General features: G+C 43.2%; 2 protein-coding genes and 1 long non-coding RNA gene across 4 annotated transcripts; all 3 read left to right on the top strand.

Moving 5' to 3' along the window:
• The first annotated feature begins 847 nt into the window (after window positions 1–847).
• Window positions 848–5738, top strand: LOC127299042 (uncharacterized). Its single transcript, XM_051328914.2, has 12 exons — window positions 848–957; window positions 1077–1148; window positions 1517–1690; window positions 1823–1954; window positions 2720–2859; window positions 3197–3280; window positions 3406–3531; window positions 3859–4011; window positions 4431–4532; window positions 4998–5168; window positions 5254–5333; window positions 5470–5738. Exons 1-12 carry the CDS (start codon window positions 903–905, stop codon window positions 5492–5494), a joined length of 1314 nt encoding a protein of 437 aa, XP_051184874.1. The 5' UTR covers window positions 848–902; the 3' UTR covers window positions 5495–5738.
• A 3139-nt stretch (window positions 5739–8877) lies between these two features.
• On the top strand, window positions 8878–14062 carry LOC127303284 (uncharacterized). Of its 2 annotated transcripts, XM_071820550.1 has the most exons (13): window positions 8878–9072; window positions 9168–9314; window positions 9419–9594; window positions 9800–10129; window positions 10234–10364; window positions 10593–10710; window positions 10799–10891; window positions 10991–11068; window positions 11159–11246; window positions 11746–11811; window positions 12017–12086; window positions 12561–12581; window positions 13804–14062. In XM_071820550.1, the coding sequence occupies exons 1-11, from the start codon at window positions 8892–8894 to the stop codon at window positions 12067–12069; spliced, it is 1461 nt and encodes a 486-aa protein (XP_071676651.1). In that variant the 5' UTR covers window positions 8878–8891; the 3' UTR covers window positions 12070–12086; window positions 12561–12581; window positions 13804–14062. The 2 variants fall into 2 exon arrangements, with proteins under 2 accessions (XP_071676651.1, XP_051189991.1); XM_051334031.2 differs by lacking the exon at window positions 13804–14062 and having other exon boundaries at window positions 12561–12799.
• Window positions 14063–24078: 10016 nt separating this feature from the next.
• LOC139831202 (uncharacterized) lies at window positions 24079–25013 on the top strand. Its single transcript, XR_011745874.1, has 3 exons — window positions 24079–24165; window positions 24664–24729; window positions 24942–25013. It is a non-coding gene; the product is annotated as an uncharacterized lncRNA (long non-coding RNA).
• Window positions 25014–25616: the final 603 nt, after the last annotated feature.

The raw sequence follows: 25616 nt of genomic DNA on the forward strand, positions 1-25616 counted from the left end.
TTTTTCATTTATAAAACAATTTACATAGCGTTAAAAATAAGAACATGAAAATATAAAAAGGCCATGGCATGCTAGACCCCTAACCCTAGCCTACTCTCGCTGTCGCTGGGCACCTAGGTCGGGTCGACGAGGTTTGCGATCGCCCATGGCTATCTGGGAATCGGCGGAGCAAATGCCAGTGCAGCCGGTGGTGGAGGTGGATGTGGAGCGGCCGCTGGTGCCCACGAGCGACGGTGATGGATGAGGCGGCACCAAGTACTGCAACTCTAGGTTCAAGGCCTCTTCGTCTGACAGGCCCACTGACACTAGCCCACTCCCCGCCATCGCTTGGCACCTGGGTTGGGTCGACGAGGTTCAGGATCGCTCATGGCTATCTGGGAATCGGCGGAGCAAATGCGAGTGCGGCCGGTGGTGGATGTGGATGTGGAGCGGCCGCTGGTGCCCACGAGGGCAGCGGTGACGGATGAGGCGGCACTAAGTCCTGCAACGCCAGGTTCAAGTCCTCTTCCTCCGACAGGCCCACCAACATGTGCTCGATGGCTACCGAGGCATCGGCGGTGGCGGCTGCGGCGATGCGGACGCGAGTCTGCTAACATTTACTATTCTGACCTCTTTCATCTATGGTGATTGTATAGATGGGAGAGGGCAGTACAACTCGTTGAAATTCAAAATTCAAAACGTGAAGTGAGAAGCAAAGGGGAAAGGCACAACTGGTGTCGGATCGTACGATCCGTGGGAGGTCACGTGTGGAGCTTCCATTGGGCCTTCCTCCCATTTCCCGCTCTTTTCACTCCCCTATTTCCCATCTCTCTCCAGTCTCCACTCCACCCACTCCAGAAGCTTCTTTCTTTCCTCGTCTTGCTCCGCCACCGCCACCGCCGCCGGCGAAGAGAGAGCGGAAGATGGGGACCCGGGACATGCCGCTGCCTCGCCAGTTCGAGTTCCTCCTCGGCAAAGGTACGTCACCGGCCGGTGGCTTCGGCGGCCGGCGCCCTAATTTGACCCAAATCAATCCATGCCTGCTCCATCTCCCTCCGCCGCCAGTCTCACCCTTCGATTCGCTCGCACTCGTGCAGACCGCGACCAGTGGCCGCTGGAGGCCAGGTTCATCGAGGCCGCCCACGACGGCGACGTCCGCACCATCAAGAGTAAGCTCTCCCTTTCTCCCAGGCGGCGGGTTCGCTCGCCCCCTCGCTAGATCCGGCGGCGTACGGTTTAGTTTACCGTGTGGGTTCCGATCTGGCCGCGGGTTGCCGGCAAGATTGTCGATTTCGCTTGCGATTTGGTCTGGAACGCCCGCTGGGGCTCGATTCCTCGGGGTCCTTGGGGGGGATTTTTTATTTTCCTCTTCGCAATCAGATTGGGGCTTTCTGGCACGAGGATCAGTGGCTGTTTCCTCCTGATTTGGGGCCGAAAGTGACCGCCTTTTGAGATGATACGACCTTCCTGCCACAAGTTCGGTGCTTTCTTGCTGCTACCTACCAAGTTCTTCTGAACTCATCTCCCGTTGTTGCAGAGATCGCAAAGGAGCTGGACGTGCACGGGCACGGGGTCCCGGTGACGGTGGCCAGCACCACCTACATGGGCTTCAACGCCCTCCACGCCGCCGGCGGCCGCGGCAGGCTGCCCCTCTACCAGTACCTCGTCGAGGAGCTCAAGATGGACGTCAACAAGCCCGACACCTCTCAGGGTGGGTAATTTGTTCGTTTTCCAGCCCGAAATTGTCGGGAGGGGTGGGCTACAGAAGCAGGCAGACCCCGTAGCTTTGTAACTTATCACCAACTGTGCGTAACTGGGTTGTTTATGTGGATCTTGTTGCTAGATCAATCACCTGCTGAGCACGCCGTCACCCACGGCAACCTTCCTGCCGTCGCCTACCTTCTCGACCATGGCGCCGATCTGCATCAGAAACGTCAAGGGGACGTCACTCTTCTTCACTCAGCTGCAATCCGTGGTATGGATGCTTCGTTCCTTGCCACTTTCCTCTGACCGCAAGACTATGCATTAGTTTCACGCTCAGGGACTCTGCTGTTGCCTTGCCCCTTGTTTTGTGCTGGACGTTTTTTTTCTGTTTGAGAATTGTTTTGTCTTCAACCGACCGACGATGCATGTAGATGTTACTTTGGAGAGCCTTTAGTTGAATATAGAGGAATTGCCCTGGTCATAAAAGCGGATTTATTTTTTAACAAGAGCCCAGCAAACCGAAGATGAACAATTTTCACAGGACAGAGCTACCGAACTACACGCAGCGCATCACACACCCCAGCGCACCAAGCTTCAGTGGGGTGCCTGTCAACACAGTAATTAGTCTTACGAAACTTTAAACTTAGTTGTCACAGTAATTTTAATTTTTTTGTTCACAGACTTGTGAAAAATCCATGTGTTATGTCATACTGCTATCAATATTTGTAGACATGGTGTTTATCTGTATAATCCGTATATCTTTTCTTATGATGTTTATTTCATATTTTTTTTGTTTCCCTAGAAATTTCTAATTACTTAGCATAGATATGGCATGATACGATGGATGTTTATGTAGGAATGATTTGTCTTCTTATGGAACTGATTATGATAAAGTGTTCCGCATGTCTGTTCAGGGAAATGTGTAACCACAAATTTGCTTTCCCCTGATAGTTAATGAAGCGTGTTTCCCAAATGCGTTTTGTGTATATCATGTTTATATGTTATGATCCTAATCTATTGTTCTTCTTTTATTCAGGGCACTCTGAAATAGTAGAGTTTCTTCTTTCTAGAGGAGCTGATGTTAATGCACTATCAGTTACTGGGACACCACTCTCTGTTGCTTCTTTTAAAGGACATGCTAGTACCGTCAAGATCCTTTTGCAGCACAATGCAGATGTACTATTCAAAATCTTCTTTGATCTGTTGGCTTTCAACTTCAGTTCTCTCTTTTGCTGCATTCTCCAATTGTCCCCACCTGTATTTAAGGGCATTACTGGTTGGTGACTAATGCCACGCCAAAATTTAGGAGCATCGGACTTAATTGGTTGTCTGTTTGGTTTGTAGCAGTAGTTGTGGCAATAATTCTTTCCTACTGCTCGGGACATATAAGTTCATAAGCTACTCTTAGAAAAGAACTATCGTCTCAGCTTTTTTTCCCTTGCAATTTACATTTTTTTCTTAGAACTGTCATATTTTGGCATGAAAATTAAGTTATTTATTTGTTTTTTTCCAGCCCAACAAAGGTAATCGTCTGTTTGTAGCCCTAGACATGGCATTACGCAAATCTTTTGTGTCCTGTGTGAAGCTATTGATTCAGGTATAATATTCTCTGTTATACTGCAGTACGAATGTAGGATTTCTACAAACTGATTTCGGTTTATTCATCTTTGTATTAACGACAAGACAACCATATGATTGGCTTGTCATACTTGCATCTGATAGGGTGGAGCTAATGTGAGCAGTGCTAGTCCTGGTGATAATCCTTTGTTAAAGGCTGCAGAGAAGGGCTTAACTGAAGCTATTAAGTGCTTGTTGGAAGCTGGCGCAGACGCAAATGTTCTTGACATGGTGAGAATGCTCATTTGGGCTCATCTTCTTGTGTCTTGCTTGGTTTTGTAGTTTCAATGGACTTGTCTTATACTGATGCAATGAATGTACGAGTTATGATGTTAGTACACCTTCATGATGCTATCTGTATTGTAAAAAGAAAAGTATGTACTAAGTTAGCTTTACTGCACAAAATTGTTACTGTTTTGCCCTTTCTCCTTCGTGCCATCTGTTTGTTATTTTGATCAGGTAGTGAATAAATAAGGTTTGCATGGATTGTGTCAAGAATATTGCTTATTTTCTAATGTTCAATATTGCTTTTGTAAAGCTTTTCTTGTTCCTCAACAGTATGGTAGATTGCCAATAGAGTTGGCTGCTGAGTATGGTACACGGGAAGATGTCGAGATACTCTTTCCTTTCACATCTCCCATTTCAACTGTGGCCAATTGGAGCGTTGATGGAATCATTAGTCATGTGAAGATGGAAATCAAGCAACTTGAGGTATGCCATGGCAGTAAATTTTCTTGCACACCCACAGAAATTTTGGCCCATTTTAACTCTCCAAGTAATGTTGGGTGTCATGTTTAATTAAAACTTCATACATCAAGAAACTCGTCAATTGCGGATCTGTTTTCTTGCATCTGCTTTGTTATCTAAGATCAGTTCATGAAAACTCATGATATGTGAATGATGCTTTATCGGATAACTTATTCATTAGCAGGTGTACCAATCAGTTTTCTTAAAGAGTTTTCTTACTTTTTTTCCTGTCTGTAGCAAGTGAGAACTGGGATTTTCAATTCTTGCAGTCATGGAAACCGCTTCTTCTATATTTTTAACGTCTTTTCTGGAGTACTGTTTCTTCCTCACATGCATCCGACCTCTTAATTTATACCTGACTCGAATTATTATGAGTTGCCCAGGATGGCGATTTTGTGAAAACGAGAATGTCCGAACTGAAAGGGCAAGGGGATGAAGCATTTAAGAAGCAGGATTATCTGAAGGCGTCAGTGTTCTACACACAGGTATTTCCCAGTACCTTTTTTCCCCTGTATAATAGACTGGAGGTACATGCGTACAGCTATGAAAATGGTTCAACCATTTCAGTTTGGTTGGTTTATCTTTAATGTTAATTGACCATATCACCATACCAATTTGTGAATTAACCAACTACGCCATAATGCTATCACATGATCCTGTTGAAAGACTAGTCGCTAGTGTGCGTATCTGGTCAGATAAATGAAATCCTAGCTTAGCAGTGCAGACTGCAGAAGTTTCACTCCTATAGCTAGTGGTACCAAAAAATGGTGATAGTTATGTTTACAATAAATACATAAGAAATTAAGAATGATGACACATTAATCTCAGCTGTTGTTTCATTGCAAGGAATTTCAGGCCTGTGAACCGAATGACAAATTATTGGTCTAAACCGAGCAGCATTTCAGAAATGTGGCAACAGTATTATTTTTTCACTGTCTTGTCTGTTGCAGGCTCTGAAGATGGACAACTTCGATGCCAAGTTGTTATCAAACAGGAGCCTTTGCTTTCTTCGTATGGGTGATGGAAAAAGGGCTTACGAGGATGCAACTGAATGCGCAGAGATTCGCCCGAAGTGGGCAAAGGCACACTATCGGCTAGGCGCAGCTTTTATGTGTATGAAGGTGCGGTAGAACAGTCCAGTCTGAAAACTATGTTGCTCTTTTCATATCTGTTATTTCATTCAACAATGATCTCTCTTTTCCTTAGGATTATAACAGTGCCTATCAGTCTCTCTCACGTGCTTTGGAGCTAAACCCTGAAAGCGAAGAGGTCGAGAAATTATTCTGGTAAGATATACAATCTGCCTTTTTTGGTTTTCTTGACTGTTAGGCGCATTGTAAGCAGCTGCAGGTTGTGTGTGTTGCCATATTTGGTAGAATCGAGATCTTCTTTTTCCATGTTCTGATCAACTGATTCTTGCAGGGAGGCAATGGAACTGAGGAGTTAAACTCCGCATGCCAACTACAGAGAGAAGCTCGCATGGAGAACGTGACGATCTTTTTTTGGTCCTGTTAGACAAAAACACTTAACTTTGAATTATGTTGCCCCCTTTTACATGTAATTCATGCACTGTAGCAGCCGCTTACCTTAGAGCAAAACATGCTACAAACTTGTTATTCTGAGCTTTGTGAAACTCTCATCCCGTTTGTATGGAAGAAGTTTGGCAGTGAAAGATGAATTGAATTGGCTAAGCATCCTTTTTTTTTTCTGGAGTGAAATGTTTGGTGAAATATTGTGTTATTTTTGCATTTCCAATTCCCATATGTTTTTGCAAAAGGAGTGAACTTTTTGTAGTGCATTGTACAATCTTTGTACCCTGCTGAGTTTCTAAACCGTTTTACCTTTTGATTTCCATTTGCCAGTTCGTAGATATTTTGCATTTGCCAATTTGCATGATTAGTTGATAATTCAGATTCTTCCAAGGTATCAAAATTGACATTGTAGGACTTTTTTCATGTAAAAATGCAGTCAAAATGCTAGCTGACCTCTTACGTGTGCTTGTTTCAACTAAAAGTGTAACAAATGCAATTTCCATGTATATATATTTATGTTTCACCTTTGTTTAATTTTATTTGGGACAGTGACATTGCATTTCTCGGTCATCCATTTGTTTATTTCTCCATAAAATCTGCAATTTGAATGTAGTCTATGTGACCGGCCAAGTTGGGTTCCTCTTGTCAAACTTGGACATTTCCCGAGATCAGAACTCCCTAATCCTTAGTTTTGGGGGAGACATGTGGAAAGGGAGGCATAGGGGAAAGAATACACCGACTTTGAAAGGCGTGTGAGAAACTTGGGCCGTGTGTTTTGCCGGACAGAAAGACACACAGAAATCAATTTGTAACGGGAGATTACGTGGTGTTAATCCGTTCTTTCTCTGTGCGACAATTCTCCGCGTGTGCTTAGCATGGCACACAAGGGAGATCTCATTTCACTGTGTTTGTTCCTGTGCACGTGAAACATATCCAGTGTGCTATCCGAGCTTTCTGTTATTTTTTTGGCATGCGGGGAGTCTACATGTTGGTACGTGAAAACTAAATTTGATGAGTTTCCATATCTTTTTAGCGCTTATAAATCTTTTGCTCAAGATTCTTTTAAGTGGGTAGGTCCTTTTCACCATATGTTTTTAATCAAAAAAAGTTGAGATTATGATAAAACTTACATTGGTTCTATTAAAGAAAATCTACTGTTGATTTGTCCCTTATTGGATTGATTGCTTTCATTCTTGGCTTGAGTAATCATCAAACAAAAAAGATTTTTTTTTAGATGAAAGGGGGTTTCAACCCTCCTGGTTCCACTTATCATTCAACCAAGACTGACAATTACAGCAATATAAGTTTCTGGGTGTCATCTCTCTAAAACTGGGAGAGATGGGAAACAGCTAAAGACCAACTACAGAGCATCTATCCAAGGCTTTTGACGAAGCTTTCAAAAGTTCTCACGCATCCAGGAAGAGTTCAACTCCAGGCAATCCGCAGCAGTTCTCCTCTTGTTCTTTACAGGAGGAGAAGGTTTGTCCAGGAGTGAAGTGTGAGCATCCTTGCAGAGTAGGCGCCACCTTCTGACGTTTGCAATCACCCTGGACTAAACCGCATCCAAACCTGACCATAGTGTCCATAAGGACCAGGTAACAACAGAGCTAAAGGTATTAAGCACAGCATTCCTATCATTGCTAATCCACCATCTGGCAACAAACAGGAAGTCGGAACCAATGCTAATGCCAAATACATCAGAGATCACTTTCCAAACATTTTGTGCTACAAAGCACTTAAAGAAGAGGTGATCAACCGACTCAAGCTCAGAACAAAACACACAGGTTTGGCTGGCTTGCTCTTCACGGAAAGCTGCTCACTGCGGATATGCTCGCCATTAGGGGATGGCCCCATAATCCTCTTTGCCCTCTTTGCCTCCGAGCTCCTGAGACTGCCGAACATCTTTGCAAGGACTGCCCCTTCACCATGGCCATTTGGAATCGGATGAAGTTCTGGGACAACGATGACAGCACTGATATTCGCCATGAATACCACTCGATCTCGGAGTGGTGGGATGCTATGATCATCGGAAAGACTAACAAGGAGCAGAAACGTATCAGCGGTCGGTTCCTCTATGTTCTTTGGAATGCTTGGAAGGAACGAAACCGGCGCATCTTCACCGCGCGCCGCCTCACCTATCTGGAGGTGGCTGATATCACGAGGGAAGACATTCTTCAGCGGGACCGTGCCATCAACGGCTTCGGGCCGGCTATCCCGGCCGAGCCAGACTAGTTTTTCTCTTTTTATCGGTTTTTCTAGGGTGGTTTTCTGGGGCATATTCCCACCATAATCTAAATATGCCCTTCTATGTACAGTTTGGTTTTTTTTTCCCTCTTGCTTAATGAAAAGGCAGTGCTCCTGCCGGTTGCTCCAAAAAAAACACACAGGTTTTCATGAAACGGTATCACCCAAAGCCTAATATACTCTGTTTCAATATTTTGTAAACCCCAAGAACTTATGTTTTCATGAAACCATAATCCTTATATTAAAACATATTTTTACATCTTATGATTTTTTGAGGGGTTCAACATCATCGTTGCCAAGCGAGGCCCACCCAGTTGGGCCTGGCCACGGCCCATACCCGGCAAAGGTTGAGTCGGTGCTCTGCTCCCGTGCTTCTATAAACCGTTCGTCGGTAGGTCGCCTCTCCATTGTGGTGAGCCTGTCGCCGAGTTGGCTGAGAAGATGACGAAGCCCGATGGGACGGAGACGGAGACGGAGAGGGAGGCAAAGAAGATAAACCGGTCACCGGAGGTCGCCTCTCCGTCGTGCGAGCCCTACATCCCCGACGTGGCCGCCCATCCGGAGGTATTCGCCGCCTTCCAGGAACCTGCCCGTCCAGAGATTGGAGGAGTTCCAGGTAATCTTGCCCTATTTCCAACCTATTTTCTACTCCTCGTCATGACACATTGTTGCATACTGGCTCTGGCTGTTTACTTGTTGGAAATAAAACGAAAAACAAAAACTCTGGGCTGCCTCCTATATATGTTCAGCACCTGTGCTTGAATCTGGTATATATGCGTTGAATCAGCTGTTCCGTCATATGTTGTTGTATAATTTGTTTTTGCATGCTTGTTGCTGAATAGTATATGTCAGTAGTGCTTTTCCTGGTACGCCAATACTAGCTATATGGTGCTTCAAGTTGAGTGCCCGATCGATTTTTTATTATTATTATTATTATTCATATCAATGTCAAAAACTGATAGCCAAAATCTAAATTGTTGTTCGGAACCAAACAGTCATCCCACGCGCGCAAAAAATGTCAAACTTTCCGTTCCGTGCCCTTTTTCAGCAGGTGCCAGAGTCGGCGAGATGACCAAAGCAGGCGGTGCAGCTAAGGAGGAGGAGGAGGATGAGGAGGAGCTCTCCTCCTTCACACCCAAATCTCCGCTCAACATGCCTTACATCCCCGACGAGCTAAATGATCCGGCTGCCTATCCGGCGACACACGCCGCCTTCAAGGAGGCCCAAGCCAAATACAGAGAGAAATTAAGTAAGTTAACCCCTACCCTAAACCCTCTACTAGCTCCTTGTTAGGTTTGCAGCCTCCCATCGTAGGTGCTTACTTAGTTGCTTGATTCTCTGTAGATCATCGGTACCGCCTCTTCACTTTGCCACACGAGCCCGAGTCTTCGTGCCTGTCCAATCGTCGGGATCTTCTTCTGATTCGTGAATCTGCAAATAAGGCCGTGCTCCACGCCGCCAAATCCGTCATCAGGCTCTCATCCTCTGTTGGTATGTATTTTACAACACTAAGCCTGCTAATTAATATTTGCAAACAGATGGAAAGCTGGCTAGCGTCTGACCAAGTGTTGTGATTTTCTGATTAACGTTTGCAGACGGGAAGCCGCTGGCCAACTGCTGCGGTTTGTGGATCAAATGGGACGCGGAGTGCAAGACGGGCATCGTTTTGACGACCGCACAACTGATTTGCTCCAACAACTCGAAGCACTCAAACTATACCATAGCAAACCACTGGGAAGAAGGTGCAGACCACTACCATATTAAAGCTAACGTGAGTTTCTTTCTTAACACTCATTTTCCATTTGTTTGCTTCGTAAGGAATGCATGATCGGTACATCAAAGAGAACTAAAAGGAAGAATTACATTCACTCATGTTTCTCTGTTCTGTCTAATACTCGATTATAATTCATTTGTCATGTCTCAATTGCTAAACTCAAGCAAGCGTAGTGTCGTAATATTTGCAGCTGGCGTTTCAGGTTATCGTTCACCTGCTGGATGACACCACTGCAGAAGGCCACTACCTCTACCACCAGGAGCATTATGACCTTGCATTTTTCGAGGTCCGAGTGGATGAACCGGTTGATTTGCCCTCCTTCAGTAGCAGCGTGCACTCTGGTCTAGACGTTTTCAGGCTTGCAAGAGATGTCCATATGAATTTAAGGATAACCCACGGCTGGGTGGAGGATCGGAATCCAGGAAGCAATGAGAGGCATCACTCCATGTACTTTTCCCATCAAAAAACAGATTATCGTCCCCGTAAAGATTTTAATAATTGCGTTTACCATGTGAAAAAGGAAGAATATCCGGTACGTAGTGCTACTTAATTCTAACTCTACGCTATGCAATTCTATATGCTGCTATTTTTTTGCCATGAGTTGTAACTATTGTCATATATTTTTTGCTATTGTAGTGCAATGAGGATGGAGGATCCATCATTGATTTGGATGGGAAGGTCGTTGGACTGTTTAACAAGCACCCTACGGAATCTTTTGTACCGTCTTATATCTTGGATAAATGCTTGGATTTGTGGCTCGAGTTTCGGTACGACTATCCCCTAGTGTTGTTAAAACTAAAGCAATCTTCTTATTTTTTTGTTTTTTCTGCTTGTTATTTGAGGTTATAAACACAATTGGCTTGATTAGTGATTGTTTCCATGCATGGCATGTACATTTCCACCTTGATTAATGAAATAATCATCTGTAAAACAATCATATTCTTTTGTATATCATATTTATATGTGTTGTTGTGTTAATGATATGTTTGGTAAAGTTGCATCCCTCGGCTCCATCTTGGAATGAAGTTTATTTCCATCAAGCTTCTGGACCCCATACATGCTGAGAAGTTGTGGCGCATGTATAAAATTGAGGTCGGCCTAATTGTTGAAAAGGTACGTAGTTGTTCACTGTTATTTAGTATTGCTAGAACAGTTCCTCATATGCATATTATGGGGTGATCATGGTAATTTTGGACATTAGGTATCAGCAGAATCGCATGCCGAGAAACTTGGAATCTGTCTCGGTGATATTATTGAACGGTTTAATGGAGAAAGCATATCTACTACAGTTGAGGTAGGTTGATTGTGTATATAAATGAGTTTCAAATTAAATGGAATGAGAGTATATATTAATTTATACTTTATTTTCTTGACTTTTGCTTTTTTTTTTCAGTTGGAAAAGATGTTGCTGCGCAGATGCAGGGACCATTTAGATCAAGGAAATCATTTGAATGAGCAAATAGATGTTTCGGTAAGTTACTTTGAAGTTTTAGCTTTTAGCTAAGATTTTCTTGAATAATACCGATCATAGCACTAACTAATAATGTTATCGACTTTACAGATTCAAGTATTTCACACGGAGGAACGTGTCCGAAGAAATATAAATTTGAGTGTAGCTGTATCAGATTGTGGAGAGGTCGTTAAAAAAAGTAAACATCTCCCCGTTTAACATAAGCTGAAGTTATCACATTTTTCCTTCTGTAGATTTTGTATGTTCTAAATCAAACTTGAAGGTTATATATATTATGCAATAGACTCGTCGATTATTTTCATGCAGGTTGTACCTTTTAGAATTAGAGGGGCCAATGTGAAATCTTGAACTAGGTCTTACATAGAGGAAAATGTAATTGCAGAAAACACGTTAATTCTATATCACTAGCTAAATATCATGTTTTGCAATTGTTCTTACACAATCATATTAAGAAATTGCTCACTATGTTGGCTTTCTCACCTGAGTTCTGCTGGACCAATGTCAGCATCCACTTATCGTGCTAAGCCGGCAGCCACCCCTAGTTCTTCCTTTTTTTTGTGACTGGTGACACTCTTTATTTTATTAGATGGATCTGGCATTTCACTTTGTTCTTTAGAAACATGCATTTAATTAAAACAATAGCAACCGTCTTAATAGAGATGTTTTTATTTGTGTAGGGACCTACCCCATCACTGCTATAGAAGCGACGCCTGCTTCAGGGCAATCTAGCCAAAATGTGGCGGGTAAGTAAAGTAAACGTGAACATGCACGTGCATTTCACACATCTACTGATATATGTAGTACAAACACTAAAATTCAAACTGTTGGATGGTATTTAACAATTAGCTCTTGTGTCCAGACACAAAAATAAATGTGACATATTTCCTTAATTTATTCTCTAGCAATTTTTCAAACATCACATTTCATCGAGCTATCTTCGCCATACAGATGATCCTTGGCTACCAAGACCAAAACGTACTTGGGAGAGTTATCTTACTTGAATGCATCTACTGAAAAGGTACGCATATACAGAACTGAATGAATGCCCCTTCCATCATATTTATTTCTCTTAACACGCAAAAATATATTTATTTCTCTTTATATGAGTAATGATACTCCCTCCGGGTAGGTTTAACAGACGCACACGTAGTTTAAAAAAATGTTTTGACCATTATTTTGGCAGATAAAATATTTCGTAAAAAATATATCGTTGGAAACCTTATTCGAATATGAATCTAATGGTGTAGATTTTGTAGACATATAATTTAGATTTTATTGACTAAATTAGTGATTAAACTTTACCTTAAACTGCGTGCGTGCTTGTTAAACCGATACGGAGGAAGTAGTAATGTATCATGTAACAATTTTTGAATGGAATGATATAACTTTAAACACATCTCGTTTTATTAAACCAAGGTACCTAGCTATAAGCACATATGTGCCAGCGGCAAAAAAGGGTACGAGATTAATCATGTCTACACGATTTTTGCAGGTTCTCGGTGGCAAAAAAAGGGTACGAGATTAATCATGTCTACCAGGGTATATATACAGTTTTATGTCGAAACAAAGGGCGGCACTGAGTTTAGGAAGGTTCATGGAAGCGAAAAATATGCAAGTCAAATAGTGGGATTTCGTAGGATAACCATAAAACATTATAATACATTGTGTAAATTCTAATTGTGATGCAAATATATGATCTAATGTCACAATAAACTAAATTTCATGGATACATTTCCAAAGAATTAAGGGGATTATCCTTTTCTCTCTCGGCCAAGCCTGGGACCAAGTTGGCCCTGATTTAGCCTATACAAAGGGGGAAATGAGCGGATATCCTAGCGACCCCTCTCTTGGACCTCTCCATCCTCGGTTAGACGAAGACAAGTTCGTCATCCTCTACGAGATTATGGTGGGACAAGTAGTCACAGGGGAGGGTTTACGCGAGAGGATGAAGGTGCTACTACTCATCAGTTCGCTGAATCCTCCAGGCCAGCATGTCTCCGCCGTCTTTGTTGGTAGCCGTATTTGTCAAGCAAAAAAGTTGATGGGCTCAAGAATCCATCATACTCTTTAATCACCAGAAACCTATTCCGAAAAACAGCCATGGCCCCTCTTCAGTCACCTGTTTCTATTCTCCAAGATAGTTTGGAACATGGGTATTCTTCCCAGTTGATGTGATTTAAATTCCCTTTGCTAGGCTCCATGCATAACGCATAGTTTCCTCGAACTCAGCTAGGCTGAAAATTTTATGCACAACGGGAGTATGTATGAAACACCTGCCACCACTAGCCACTTGCGTCCCCTCCTCGGTCATGTATTTTTCGCCATCGAAGATGAGTTGTAGCTTTTGGTCAAAATTAAATCCCGTGAAGTTCGAAAATGCTTGTGTGCACCACCTCCGATCTGACCATGTGGACCTAGCTACACCATGCCATGGTCAATCTCCGAGCAACGACCCATGGACTGCTAGTGCAGCGTTCCCCAACATCGCCTAGGCCTGCTTGACATTTTTTCGGGTGCTCTATGCACGTGCACACGGATGAACATCGGCGATGAGCAGTGAAGGGCATGCAAGGGTCACAACCGATACTTGTTGACCTGTTCTTGGAGTCCTCCTTTATAATTAGTTCGTGAAGTAGCTTAGAAATTTGCACCAACGAGATGTGGTTTAGATTAATCCTCCCGTGTGCCATTCAAAAAAGTGTGTGAGAATAATCTCGTCTACATGATTTTTGCAGGTTATCTGTGCGAGGAGGTTGCGAGCGTGCTGCATTCCTGCCATACTAATTAACAAGAACATGGGCAGAATGTGTTGATTTAGGGTACTTCCTCCGATTCATATTATTTGATGCTAAAATAGATGTATCTACAAACTAAAATATGTCTAGATACATCTATATTAGCATCAAGTAATATAAATCGGAGTGATTAGTTAAAAGGGAGAAGCTTGTTGTAGCGCAACAGTTTTGCGATATTTAGAACAAATCAAGCTAGGAAGATATGTACCGTAGTTCTGTCAGATCGTTGTACCTGCACTACCGCACTATGTTGGTATGGTCCATTGCCCCCTCCATGACCTCTTTGTAAACTTTACAGTAGGTTTCAGCCGTTGCTTTTGCCCTCTCAATCCACAAACACTGAAGGGCGCAACGATACCACACCCCAGCGGCCTTGCAGCAGACACTGTTTTTTTACGGGAACATACCATTAAACCACGACTGAAGGGCGCAACAACACCTCACTCAATGCTACCAGCTCATGAGCCAGATTATCACATGCCCCATTACAATGATTGATCTCGAAACAAATAAACTCCAATTGGAGATGAAACCTTGCTTCACATAACAACGCACCAATAGGATTCTCGTCGAACGCTCTGAAGCAACATGCCAATGCCTCCGAATGAAAAGGATTGTTCACATTTTCTACATAACTGGTCACGTCCCATTCCTCTCAGCCCACCAACAGTCTAATGGCAGACCACAAACTGGGTGTCTAAATAGATGCCCTTTAATTTTTCATTCATATGCATAGGGTGACTATTCCAACAAAATATCCATACAATATGGTGCACCTTGGCAAGGCACTTGATGCGCCACAAATTGCTCCAAATTGTCCAAAACAGAATGTGACCCCTCACCTTGGACTGAACTAGCTCCTCTTAAGAAAGATACCCAATGTACCTTGGAATCAAAATGACATACAATGAAATCCTCTTGCTGATGGCAAACCGGAATACGCAGGATCAACTTGCCATCTTCATCTGGGAAACAAGCTCTTTGTTCCAAGTTTGTCACCAAATCGAGCAGTTAACAAACACAGGTAATATCAGATTTGCCTTACACTGAACAAGGCCGCAAAGTGGCGCCTCCAGGGATCCAGGGATCCTCCCAGATTCTAATTCTTTCACCACCACCTACTCTCCAAATCATGACATTTTTTACCACTTCAACACCCTTGAGGTTACTGCACTAAACATAACTGATTCATGCCTTAACTTGAGCAGATAAAAAATCACTGTCCGGTTAATACCTTGCCCGCGGAACCTGCGGACACAGCGCGTCCGGGCATTGAAGGAGCCGCCACACTTGTTTTGCCAACATAGCAATGTTAAAAGAATAGAGGTCTCTAAAACCAATCTCACCTCTCGACGAATCATCTTTTTCCAACCATTTCAAGAGGTAGTAAGACATTTTAAACCTTCAAAAGAAAGTAGACAATGTAAAGGATGCGAGAGAACAACTTCAAACCCTTTTTTTTTTTTTTTTTTTTTGAGAAACACAGTACAAACGCAGGCGCTCACATACACGCGCATACACTCACCCCTATGAACGCACACACGCACACCCTACCCCTATGAGCACCTCCGGAAGACCGAGCCGGCGGATTGGATCTTGAAATTGACGAAGTCACCACAGGCGCCTCGCTATCGACGGGAACGTCGCCTCCCACTGAAAGAATATTCCACCTTTATGAGACACACAGATGTCAAACCTGGGGTTTGAACTCTGGTGGGCTGGGGGTACAACCACCCTCCTAACCACCCAACCTCAGGTTGGTTCTCACAACTTCAAACCCTTCATTGAATGGCACACACAATTCACGTCATAGTTAATTCAAAAACAACAAAGGTCACTTGCCTGCCACATTTTGATTAGATTGCACTGCAGCAGACGTCCCTAATGTAGCAGTGATGGGATAAGTGTCTACACATATAAAAACATCACAATTAAGACCAATGTTCTATAAACATGTAAATTGAGAAACAAAATTCCTTTAATACATTTTTTTTTTCATAATGTCAAGCACCTCTAAGCTGATGCACAGAGTACCAAGGCAGGAGAAGCTATAAGCACAAACTTTATCTCTCCGCCAAAAATATTTTAGAACGTTGTCCTCAACCATGCTGGTTGCACACCAGCCATTTCCCGAAAATTAATCATAAATTACAAACATGTCCATGCGCCATTGTAATAATAATATTATGTTACTCAATCAATATTCTGAACATCTAATGGATGCACACATGTATTGGGACCTCAATGTATCCGTTAAGTACGGTTACGAAGTAATTGAGGACTTAATTGTTTATAAACAAGGATTACTTCCCCCCCCCCCCCCCCCTACAAATATTCCCTCCCTCACTCGCTCAGTGCCTCCCTCGCTCATTGACACCGAACTGCACTTAAAATTATGTTGGATATTCCAAGTGAGTTGCATCTGTTACAGAGAAGTCTTTGTGCACTAAAAAGGTTGATCTCCTACTCCTGTCCTAAGATGACACAAAAGATACTGATAATAACCTGATTATATAAAGGAATGCAAAAAGCATGACATGTTTGTGCTAAATGATAAAGCAATAACTAAAAGTTGATATATATTTGTTTTATGATAAGAAGATTTGATTGTTCGGAAAATTTTGTTATGATTATTTTCATCTTTGCTTATATTGGTGGTGGTAATCCATGTCCCATACCTACGTTGCCAACCTTGCTAATTGAAAAGTCTAGAAAAAAAAATAACAAATGTAAATGCCAGCGCACTAGTAGGAAAACCCTTATAGGTGGAGCTTAGTTCTGTGGCGCACCATTAAAAATGCGCCACAAAAAGTTATTTTGTGGCGCACCAGGCAAGCTGCGCCACAGAAATAGCTTAATTTTGTGGCGCATCAGGGAACCGTGCGCCACAAAAACTTAGTGGGGCCCACACCCTGTCACCACCAATTATTAGTGTAGGTATTTCTGTGGCGCACACGGCGTGCTGCGCCACAGAAATAACTGTTTCTGTGGCGCACTTGCTTCGGTGCGCCACAGAAGTAGTTGATTCTGTGGCGCACTTGTTCTGGTGCGCCACAGAACTAAGGGAACTTATATCATCCCGTGCCCTCCCCCGCCCACGCCTGTTCACCTCTCCTCCGATTCGTACCGCCTCTTCGCTCTCCCCTCTCCTCCGATCCGTACCGCCGCGCGCCGCCATGGTCGTCGCCGTCGCCGCCGCCTTCCTCCTCGAAGGCCGCATGCCACCACGCTCCTCCCATCCCCGCCACCTGCAGCACAAGCTGCCGCTACGGCGAGGAGGGGCCGCCGCGAGGAGTGGTCGCCGTCGCGTCAAGGTGGAGGAGCCGCCGCGTCCTCCTCCTCCTCCACCCCTGCCGTCATTTTCAACCTCCTCCTCCACCCCTGTCGTCGGTGATCTCTCTACCCTCCCCTCCCCTCCCTCTTAATTCCTCTCCCGCGCGAGCACAAGGTGCTCGACGAAATGCTCGTGTGCTGCTCTAGTTGTGCTGCTGTTGTTGTTGCTGTGCTACTGGCTGCTGTTGCTGTTGATGTGCTACTGGATGCAATCTATCTATCTATCCTAGCTTGCTGTCATTGTTGCTGTCATTGTCCTGGTGAACTATTGTTGCTATTGCTTGTGTGTGCATGCTCTAAATGGTCAAATGATCTCATGTGCTAGTGATTTACTTACTGGCTCATTGCTCATGCCTTTTACTTAATGTCCTATGCTATTGCTATGTCTCTGTAGCATGCTGGAGGGTTTTAGTGATGTGCCTTGATGCTTCCATAGCATCCTGGTATGATTGTTGTTGCCAGATAATTGGATGAACTTCTTATGCAATAATGATTCCTTTGATATGTTATTGAAGCTTGGATGGAAGCCAACTAGTGTTGGGTACCCTAGATTTGTTTTGAACTCAACTGAGTAATGAGAAATTTCTAATTCTTGTTGGCTTGGATGAATTTGTTGTGCTCAGTGAGGTTAACTGTTAATCTTGATGGCTCATTAGTTTTCTGGACCCCTGATCATTTACTTGATGGATTCTTGTGAGCTTATGGCATGCTTATAATGCTCTGATTAGTGGGGATGCTTACTGGATCATGTGCATATAGTTCATATAGTTCCCTAAAAATAAAGAATGCTCCCTGGCCAGATGCTTGATGTCTTAGCTCAGCCAATGATGCAAAGGCTGAGGCAAAAATTTGGATAAGAACAGATACTAAAATGTGTGATTTAAATGGAATGCTTATAATGGTATACTAAAATAGAGATATTCACATTAGGGAATCATGTAAATGAATGCCACTGTGGTATCCTTTGAAGAAAATGGGATGTTTCTGATGGTTTAAAAGACTAGGTGATGCTAGGTTATTAAGTTAGCTGTCAAGGTTGGTTTTATCTGGTTAAGTTGGATAGGCTATGTGTTCTTGCTTACTTATGCATATCCATCTCTACTGGATTGACTAGCTCAGGCTTGGCCTCTCTCTTGCCAGCATCACTTGGTTACTACCAAGTGAAGAATAATCCCTTATGGTACCCCAGCTTTGTTTTGAACTCAACTGAGTAATGATAAATTTCTATTTCTTGTTGGCTTTAATGAAAATAGAGATATCCACAGTAGGGGATCATGTAAATGAATGCCACTGTGGTATCCTTTGAAGAAAAAGGACTGTTTCTGATGGTTTTAAAAGGCTAGGTGGTGCTAGGTGATTAAGTTGGCTACCAAGACTTGTCTCATCTGGTTAGCTGGGATATGCTATGTGTTGTTGCTTGTTTAGTCATATATATCACTTACTGGATTTACTGGTTCTTGATTGGCCTCTCTTTTGCCAGCATCACTTGGTCTATATACCAAGTGATGAATAATCCCTTTGGAGCCTCTGCTCCATGCATGCTATGTGTGTTTGAGCATCTTGACTTATGTCACCATGGTTGCTGGTTTGGTGGTGTTTTTGTACTTGACGATGATTAGATGGTTGGTCGATCACTCGTACACTCGGGGGTGGAGCAAGTGAGCCTGGTGTGATGGCACAAATATCAATATCTTGTGCATCCTACCTGGCCTCACTTACTCCATCTCTGGATGTTAATATTTGTTTCGACCAACAAAGTATGAGGCATTCCATTTAGTTCATACTAGCTACTTCTTAATTGCATTGGCCTTTCTTCCATTTTAGTGCCGATGATTAAATTGTTTGGTCACTTGTACACTCTGGGGTGGGGCCACTGAGCCTGGTGCGATGGCACAAATATCAATCTCTTGTGCATCCTACCTGGCCTTGCTGACCCCATCCCTAAATGTTAATATTTCTTTCGACCAACAAAGTATGAGGCATATGATATCTAGTTGAGATACCACTTGGCTCTTTCTTCCATTTTAGTGCCGATGATTAGAATGTTTGGTCACCTATACACCGCAATATACTTTGTAGACGGGCCCCCCTTTCCCCGGCCGCCGTTCCGTGAACGACTCTTTGACGAGACAACAACACCGACCTGCCTCTCCGACGCAGAACCACGCCAGTCCCAGCCGCCTTTCTTGTGGCCGCATCTCCTGCGCCCTGCACTCTTCGCCTTCTTGCCCGGTGAACAATAGACTGATCGTTGGAATAAGGAAGCCGATGACGGCCGATCGCAATCTAATCTTGCGACCGGCTGTCATCGGTTTCCTTATTCCAACGATCAGTCTATTGGTTCACCGGGCAAGAAGACGAACAGTGCACGACGCGGGACACACGACCACAAGGGAGGCGGCTGGGACTGCCGTGGTTCTGCGCCGGAGAGGCAGATCGGCGTTGTTGTCTCGTCAAGGACCCGTTCACGGAACGGCGGCCGGGGAAAAGGGGCCCTTCTGCAAAGTATACTGCGGCGTATACTGCAACTATGGTTTCTGACCATAGTATTTATGTTGACCAACAATGTATGAGGCACTTATTCCATTTTGTCATTCCATTTGCTTTGGTATTTCCAAAATGCCGATGATTAAAATGTTTGGTCCCCGTACACTCTGGGGTGGCGTAAGTGAGCCTGGTAAGATAGCACAAATATCAATCTCTTGTGCATCGGACTTGGTCTCACTTACGCCATCCCTGAATGTTAATATTTATGTTGACCAACAATGTATGAGGCATTTATTCCATTTCTCTTGTGCATCGGACTTGTTGGTCTCACTTTCTTCCATTTTAATCATAGTAGGAACCGGATGAAGACCCCGATTCAAGCGAGCTTGGTGGGTAGAGAGGAGGGAGCAAAGGAGGAACCGGATGAAGACTACTTTGTATCTCGAAATTGTGAATTGTGTATGAATTAAGAGTTGTATGCAAAACATTTGACACTTGCCACTATATATGTATCTCGATCGGGCTCTAAGTAATGTGATCATGATGTCTATGTTATATCTGTGCAATGTACATGATATTTATATTATATCTAAATGTTGCTGTATATAACCTGTATAGTGCTGTCTATAAACTGCATGTGTATAACAGGCAGCACAAAATCGTGTATAATACAAGCAAATTCTGTGGCGCACTAAAAACCAAATCTGTGGCGCACGCTTTTCTGTGGCGCAGCTAAGAACACGGCCCATACCCAGCAAAGGTCGAGTCGGTGCTCTGCTCCCGTGCTTCCATAAACCGTGTTCGTACGTAGGTCGCCTCTCCGTTGTGCTTCCATAAAAAGCCTGTCCCTCGTCGAGTTGGCTGAGAAGATGACGGAGACGGAGGCAAAGAAGAGAAACCGGTCACCGGAGGTCGCCTCTCGGTCGTGCGAGCCCAACATCCCCGACGTGGCCGCCCATCCGGAGGTATTCGCCGCCCGTCCAGAGATCGGAGGAGTTCCAGGTAATCTTGCCCTATATATTTCCAACCTATTTTTTACTCCTCGTCATGACAGATTGTTGCATACTGGCTCTGGCTGTTTACTTGTTGGAAATTAAACGAAAAACAAAAACTCTGGGCTGCCTCCTATATATATATGTTCAGCACCTGTACGTGCTTGAATCTGGTATGCGTTGAATCTGTTCCGTCATATGTTGTTGTATAATTTGTTTTTGCATGCTAGCTTCTTGCTGAATATATGTCAGTAGTGCTTTTCCTGGTACGCGAATGCTATATATTTTTTTTTTTTTTTTTGCGATAACCACTGATATTAAAACAAGGAAATTACAGAAAGGATCTCCACAAAGATCAAAATAACACACAAGCCTCTCTGTAAAGCAAAGCAACCACCGCAGAGCAGCACGTTCCGGCGGCGCGCCGCCGCCGCATCTTCACAAACGCCTTGGACACGAAGATGACCCCTGGCGGACGGGAAGTCGCCGGTCCTCGAACTCCGGAGAGCCTCCATCCTGCGCTGCCGGACGCCAAGCTCCCTTGATTCAACATCAGCCGGCTCGATTATTCTGCCTGGAACCCCCGCGTCGAGCTCCAGATTGGGGAACAACGCGCATGGCGTCCACCGGGGAACGCGAGCGCGAGGAAGGGGGTGCTCCACCATAGAACTGCACCGAGCTCCATCGCCGGAGAGGACGAACACCACCTGCAAAACCAAAAGCCGGCCCGCCACCAACTCCATGACGCCGCCGGCGAGGCACCCTACAGCTCCTACACTATGTACAGCTGGGAAACGAGGTTCCCCCACCCTCCCGCCGCCGGAGCGGCCGCCGGAGGGAGGGGGAACCGGCGAATCACCGGCGGCGAGGTGGATCTGCGGGAAGGGAAAAAATCGCCCTTACTGTAGCGGATAAGGGAGAGCGTCCAAGGTCGCTTCTGGCACCCGCGAATGCTATATATGGTACTTCAAGTTGAGTGCCCGATTTCTTTTATATTATTATTACTCCATATCAATGTCAAAAATTGATAGCCAAATCTAAATCGTTGTTCGGAACCAGACAGTCATCCCACGCGCGCAAAAAATGTCAAAATTTTCGTTCCGTGCCCTTTTTCAGCAGGCACCGGTGTCGACGAGATGACCAAAGCAGGCGGTGCAGCTAAGGAGGAGGAGGAGGATGAGGAGGAGCTCTCCTCCTTCACACCCAAATCTCCGCTCAACATGCCTTACATCCCCGACGAGCTAAATGATCCGGCTGCATATCCGGCGACACACGCAGCCTTCAAGGAGGCCCAAGCCAAATACAGAGAGAAATTAAGTAAGTTAACCCCTACCCTAAACCCTCTACTAGCTCCCTGTTATGTTTGCAACCTCCCATTGTGGGTGCTTACTTAGTTGCATGATTCTCTGTAGATCATCGGTATCGCCTCTACACTTTGCCACACGAGCCCGAGTCTTCGTGCCTGTCCAATCATCGGGATCTTCTTCCGATCCGTGAATCTGCAAATAAGGCCGTGCTCCACGCCGCCAAATCCGTCATCAGGCTCTCATCCTCTCTAGGTATGTATTTTACAACACTAAGCCTGCTAATTAATATTTGCAAACAGACGGAAAGCTAGCTAGCGTCTGACCAAGTGTTGTGATTTTCCGATTAATGTTTGCAGACGGGAAGCCGCTGGCCAACTGCTGCGGTTTGTGGATCAAATGGGACGCGGAGAGCAAGACAGGCATTGTTTTGACGACCGCACAACTGATTCGCTCCAACAACTCGAAGCACTCAACGTATACCATAGCAAACCACTGGGAAGAAGGTGCAGACCAGTACCATATTAAAGCTAACGTGAGTTTCTTTCTTAACACTCACTTATCCATTTATTTCCTTCATAAGGAATGCATGATCGGTACATCGAAGAGAACTAAAAGGAAGAATTACATTCACTCGTGTTTCTCTGTTCTGTCTAATACTTGATTATAATTCATTTGTCATGTCTCAGTTGCTAAACTCAAGAAGTAGCGTAGTGTCGTAATATTTGCAGCTGGCGTTTCAGGTTATTGTTCACCTGCTGGATGACACCACTGTACAAGGCCACTACCTCTACCACCAGGAGCATTATGATCTTGCCTTTTTCGAGGTCCGAGTGGATGAACCGGTTGATTTGCCCTCCTTCAGTAGCAGCGTGCATTCTGGTCTAGACGTTTTCAGGCTTGCAAGAGATGTCCATATGAATTTAAGGATAACCCACGGCTGGGTGGAGGATCGGAATCCAGGAAGCAATGAGAGGCATCACTCCATGTACTTTTCCCATCAAAAAACAGATTATCATCCCCGTAAAGATTTTAATAATTGTGTTTACCATGTGAAAAAGGAAGATTATCCGGTACGTAGTGCTACTTAATTCTAACTCTACGCTTTGCAATTCTATATGCTGCTATTTTTTTGCCATGAGTTGTAACTATTGTCATATATTTTTTGCTATTGTAGTGCAATGAGGATGGAGGATCCATCATTGATTTGGATGGGAAGGTCGTTGGACTGTTTAACAAGCACCCTACGAAATCTTTTGTACCGTCTTATATCTTGGATAAATGCTTGGATTTGTGGCTCGAGTTTCGGTACGACTTTCCCCTAGTGTTGTTAAAACTAAAGCAATCTTCTTATTTTTTTGTTTTTTGTGCTTGTTATTTGAGGTTATAAACACAATTGACTTCATTAGTGATTGTTTCCATGCATGGCATGTACATTTCCACCTTGATTAATGAAATAATCATCTGTAAAACAATCATATTCTTTTGTATATCATATTTATATGTGTTTTTGTGTTAATGATATGTTTGGTAAAGTTGCATCCCCCGGCTCCATCTTGGAATGAAGTTTATTTCTATCAAGCTTCTGGACCCCATACATGCTGAGAAGTTGTGGCGCATGTGTAAAATTGAGGTCGGCCTAATTGTTGAAAAGGTACGTAGTTGTTCACTGTTATTTAGTATTGCTAGAACAGTTCCTCATATGCATATTATGGGGTGATCATGGTAATTTTGGACATTAGGTATCAGCAGAATCGCATGCCGAGAAACTTGGAATCTGTCTCGGTGATATTATTGAACGGTTTAATGGAGAAAGCATATCTACTACAGTTGAGGTAGGTTGATTGTGTATATAAATGAGTTTCAAATTAAATGGAATGAGAGTATATATTAATTTATACTTTATTTTCTTGACTATTGCTTTTTTCAGTTGGAAAAGATGTTGTTGGGCAGATGCAAGGACCATTTAGATCAAGGAAATCATCTGAATGAGCAAATAGATGTTTGAGTATGTTACTTTGAAGTTTTAGCTTTTAGCTAAGATTTTCTTGAATAATACCGATCATAGCACTAACTAATAATGTTATCGACTTTACAGATTCAAGTATTTCACACGGAGGAACGTCTACGAAGAAATATAAATTTGAGTGTAGCTGTATCAGATTGTGGAGAGGTCGTTAAAAAAAGTAAACATCACCCCGTTTAACATAAGCTGAAGTTATCACATTTTTCGCTTCTGTAGATTTTGTATGTTCTAAATCAAACTTGAAGGTTATATATATTATGCAATAGACTCGTCGATTATTTTCATGCAGGTTGTACCTTTTAGAATTAGAGGGGCCAATGTGTAATCTTGAACTAGGTCTTTCATAGAGGAAAATGTAATTGCAGAAAACACGTTAATTCTATATCACTAGCTAAATATCATGTTTTGCAATTGTTCTTACACAATCATATTAAGAAATTGCTCACTATGTCGGCTTTCTCACCTGAGTTCTGCTGGACAGATGTCAGCATCCACTTATCGTGCTAAGCCGGCAGCCAACCCTAGTTCTTCCTTTTTTGTGACTGGTGACATACTTTATTTTATTAGATGGATCTGGCATTTCACTTTGTTCTTTACAAACATGCATTTAATTACAACAATAGCAACCGTCTTAATAGAGATGTTTTTATTTGTGTAGGGACCTACCCCATCACTGCTATAGAAGCGACGCCTGCTTCAGGGCAATCTAGCCAAAATGTGGCGGGTAAGTAAAGTAAACGTGATACGTGAACATGCACGTGCATTTCACACATCTACTGATATATGTAGTACAAACACTAAAATTCAAACCGTTGGATGCTATGAAACAATTAGCTCTTGTGTCCAGACACAAAAATAAATGTGACATATTTCCTTAATTTATTCTCTAGCAATTTTTCAAACGTCACATTTCATCGAGCTATCTTCGCCATACAGATGATCCTTGGCTACCAAGACCAAAACGTACTTGGGAGAGTTATCTTACTTGAATGCATCTGCTGAAAAGGTACGCATATACAAAACTGAATGAATGCCCCTTCCATCATATTTATTTCTCTTAACCCGCAAAAATATATTTATTTCTCTTTATATAAGTAATTATACTCCCTCCGGATAGGTTTAACAGGCGCACACGTACGTAGTTTAAAAAATTGTTTTGACCATTATTTTGGCAGATAAAATATTTCGTAAAAATTATATCGTTGGAAACCTTATTCGAATATGAATCTAATGGTGTAGATTTTGTAGACATATAATTTAAATTTTATTGACTAAATTAGTGGTTAAACTTTATATTAAACTGTGTGTGCGTGCTTGTTAAACCGATATGGAGGAAGTAGTAATGTATCATGTAACAATTTTTGAATGGAATAATATAACTTTAAACACATCTCGTTTGATTAAACCAAGGTACCTAGCTATAAGCACATATGTGCCAGTGGCAAAAAAGGTACGAGATTAATCATGTCTACAAGGTTTTTGCAGGTTCTCGGTGGCAAAAAAAAAGGTACGAGATTAATCATGTCTACCTGGGTATATATACGGTTTTATGTCGAAACAAAGGGCGGCACTGAGTTTAGGAAGGTTTATGGAAGCGAAAAATATGCAAGT

Source organism: Lolium perenne, chromosome 5 (assembly GCF_019359855.2).
Source record: "Lolium perenne isolate Kyuss_39 chromosome 5, Kyuss_2.0, whole genome shotgun sequence".
In the NCBI taxonomy this organism is placed as follows: domain Eukaryota; kingdom Viridiplantae; phylum Streptophyta; class Magnoliopsida; order Poales; family Poaceae; genus Lolium; species Lolium perenne.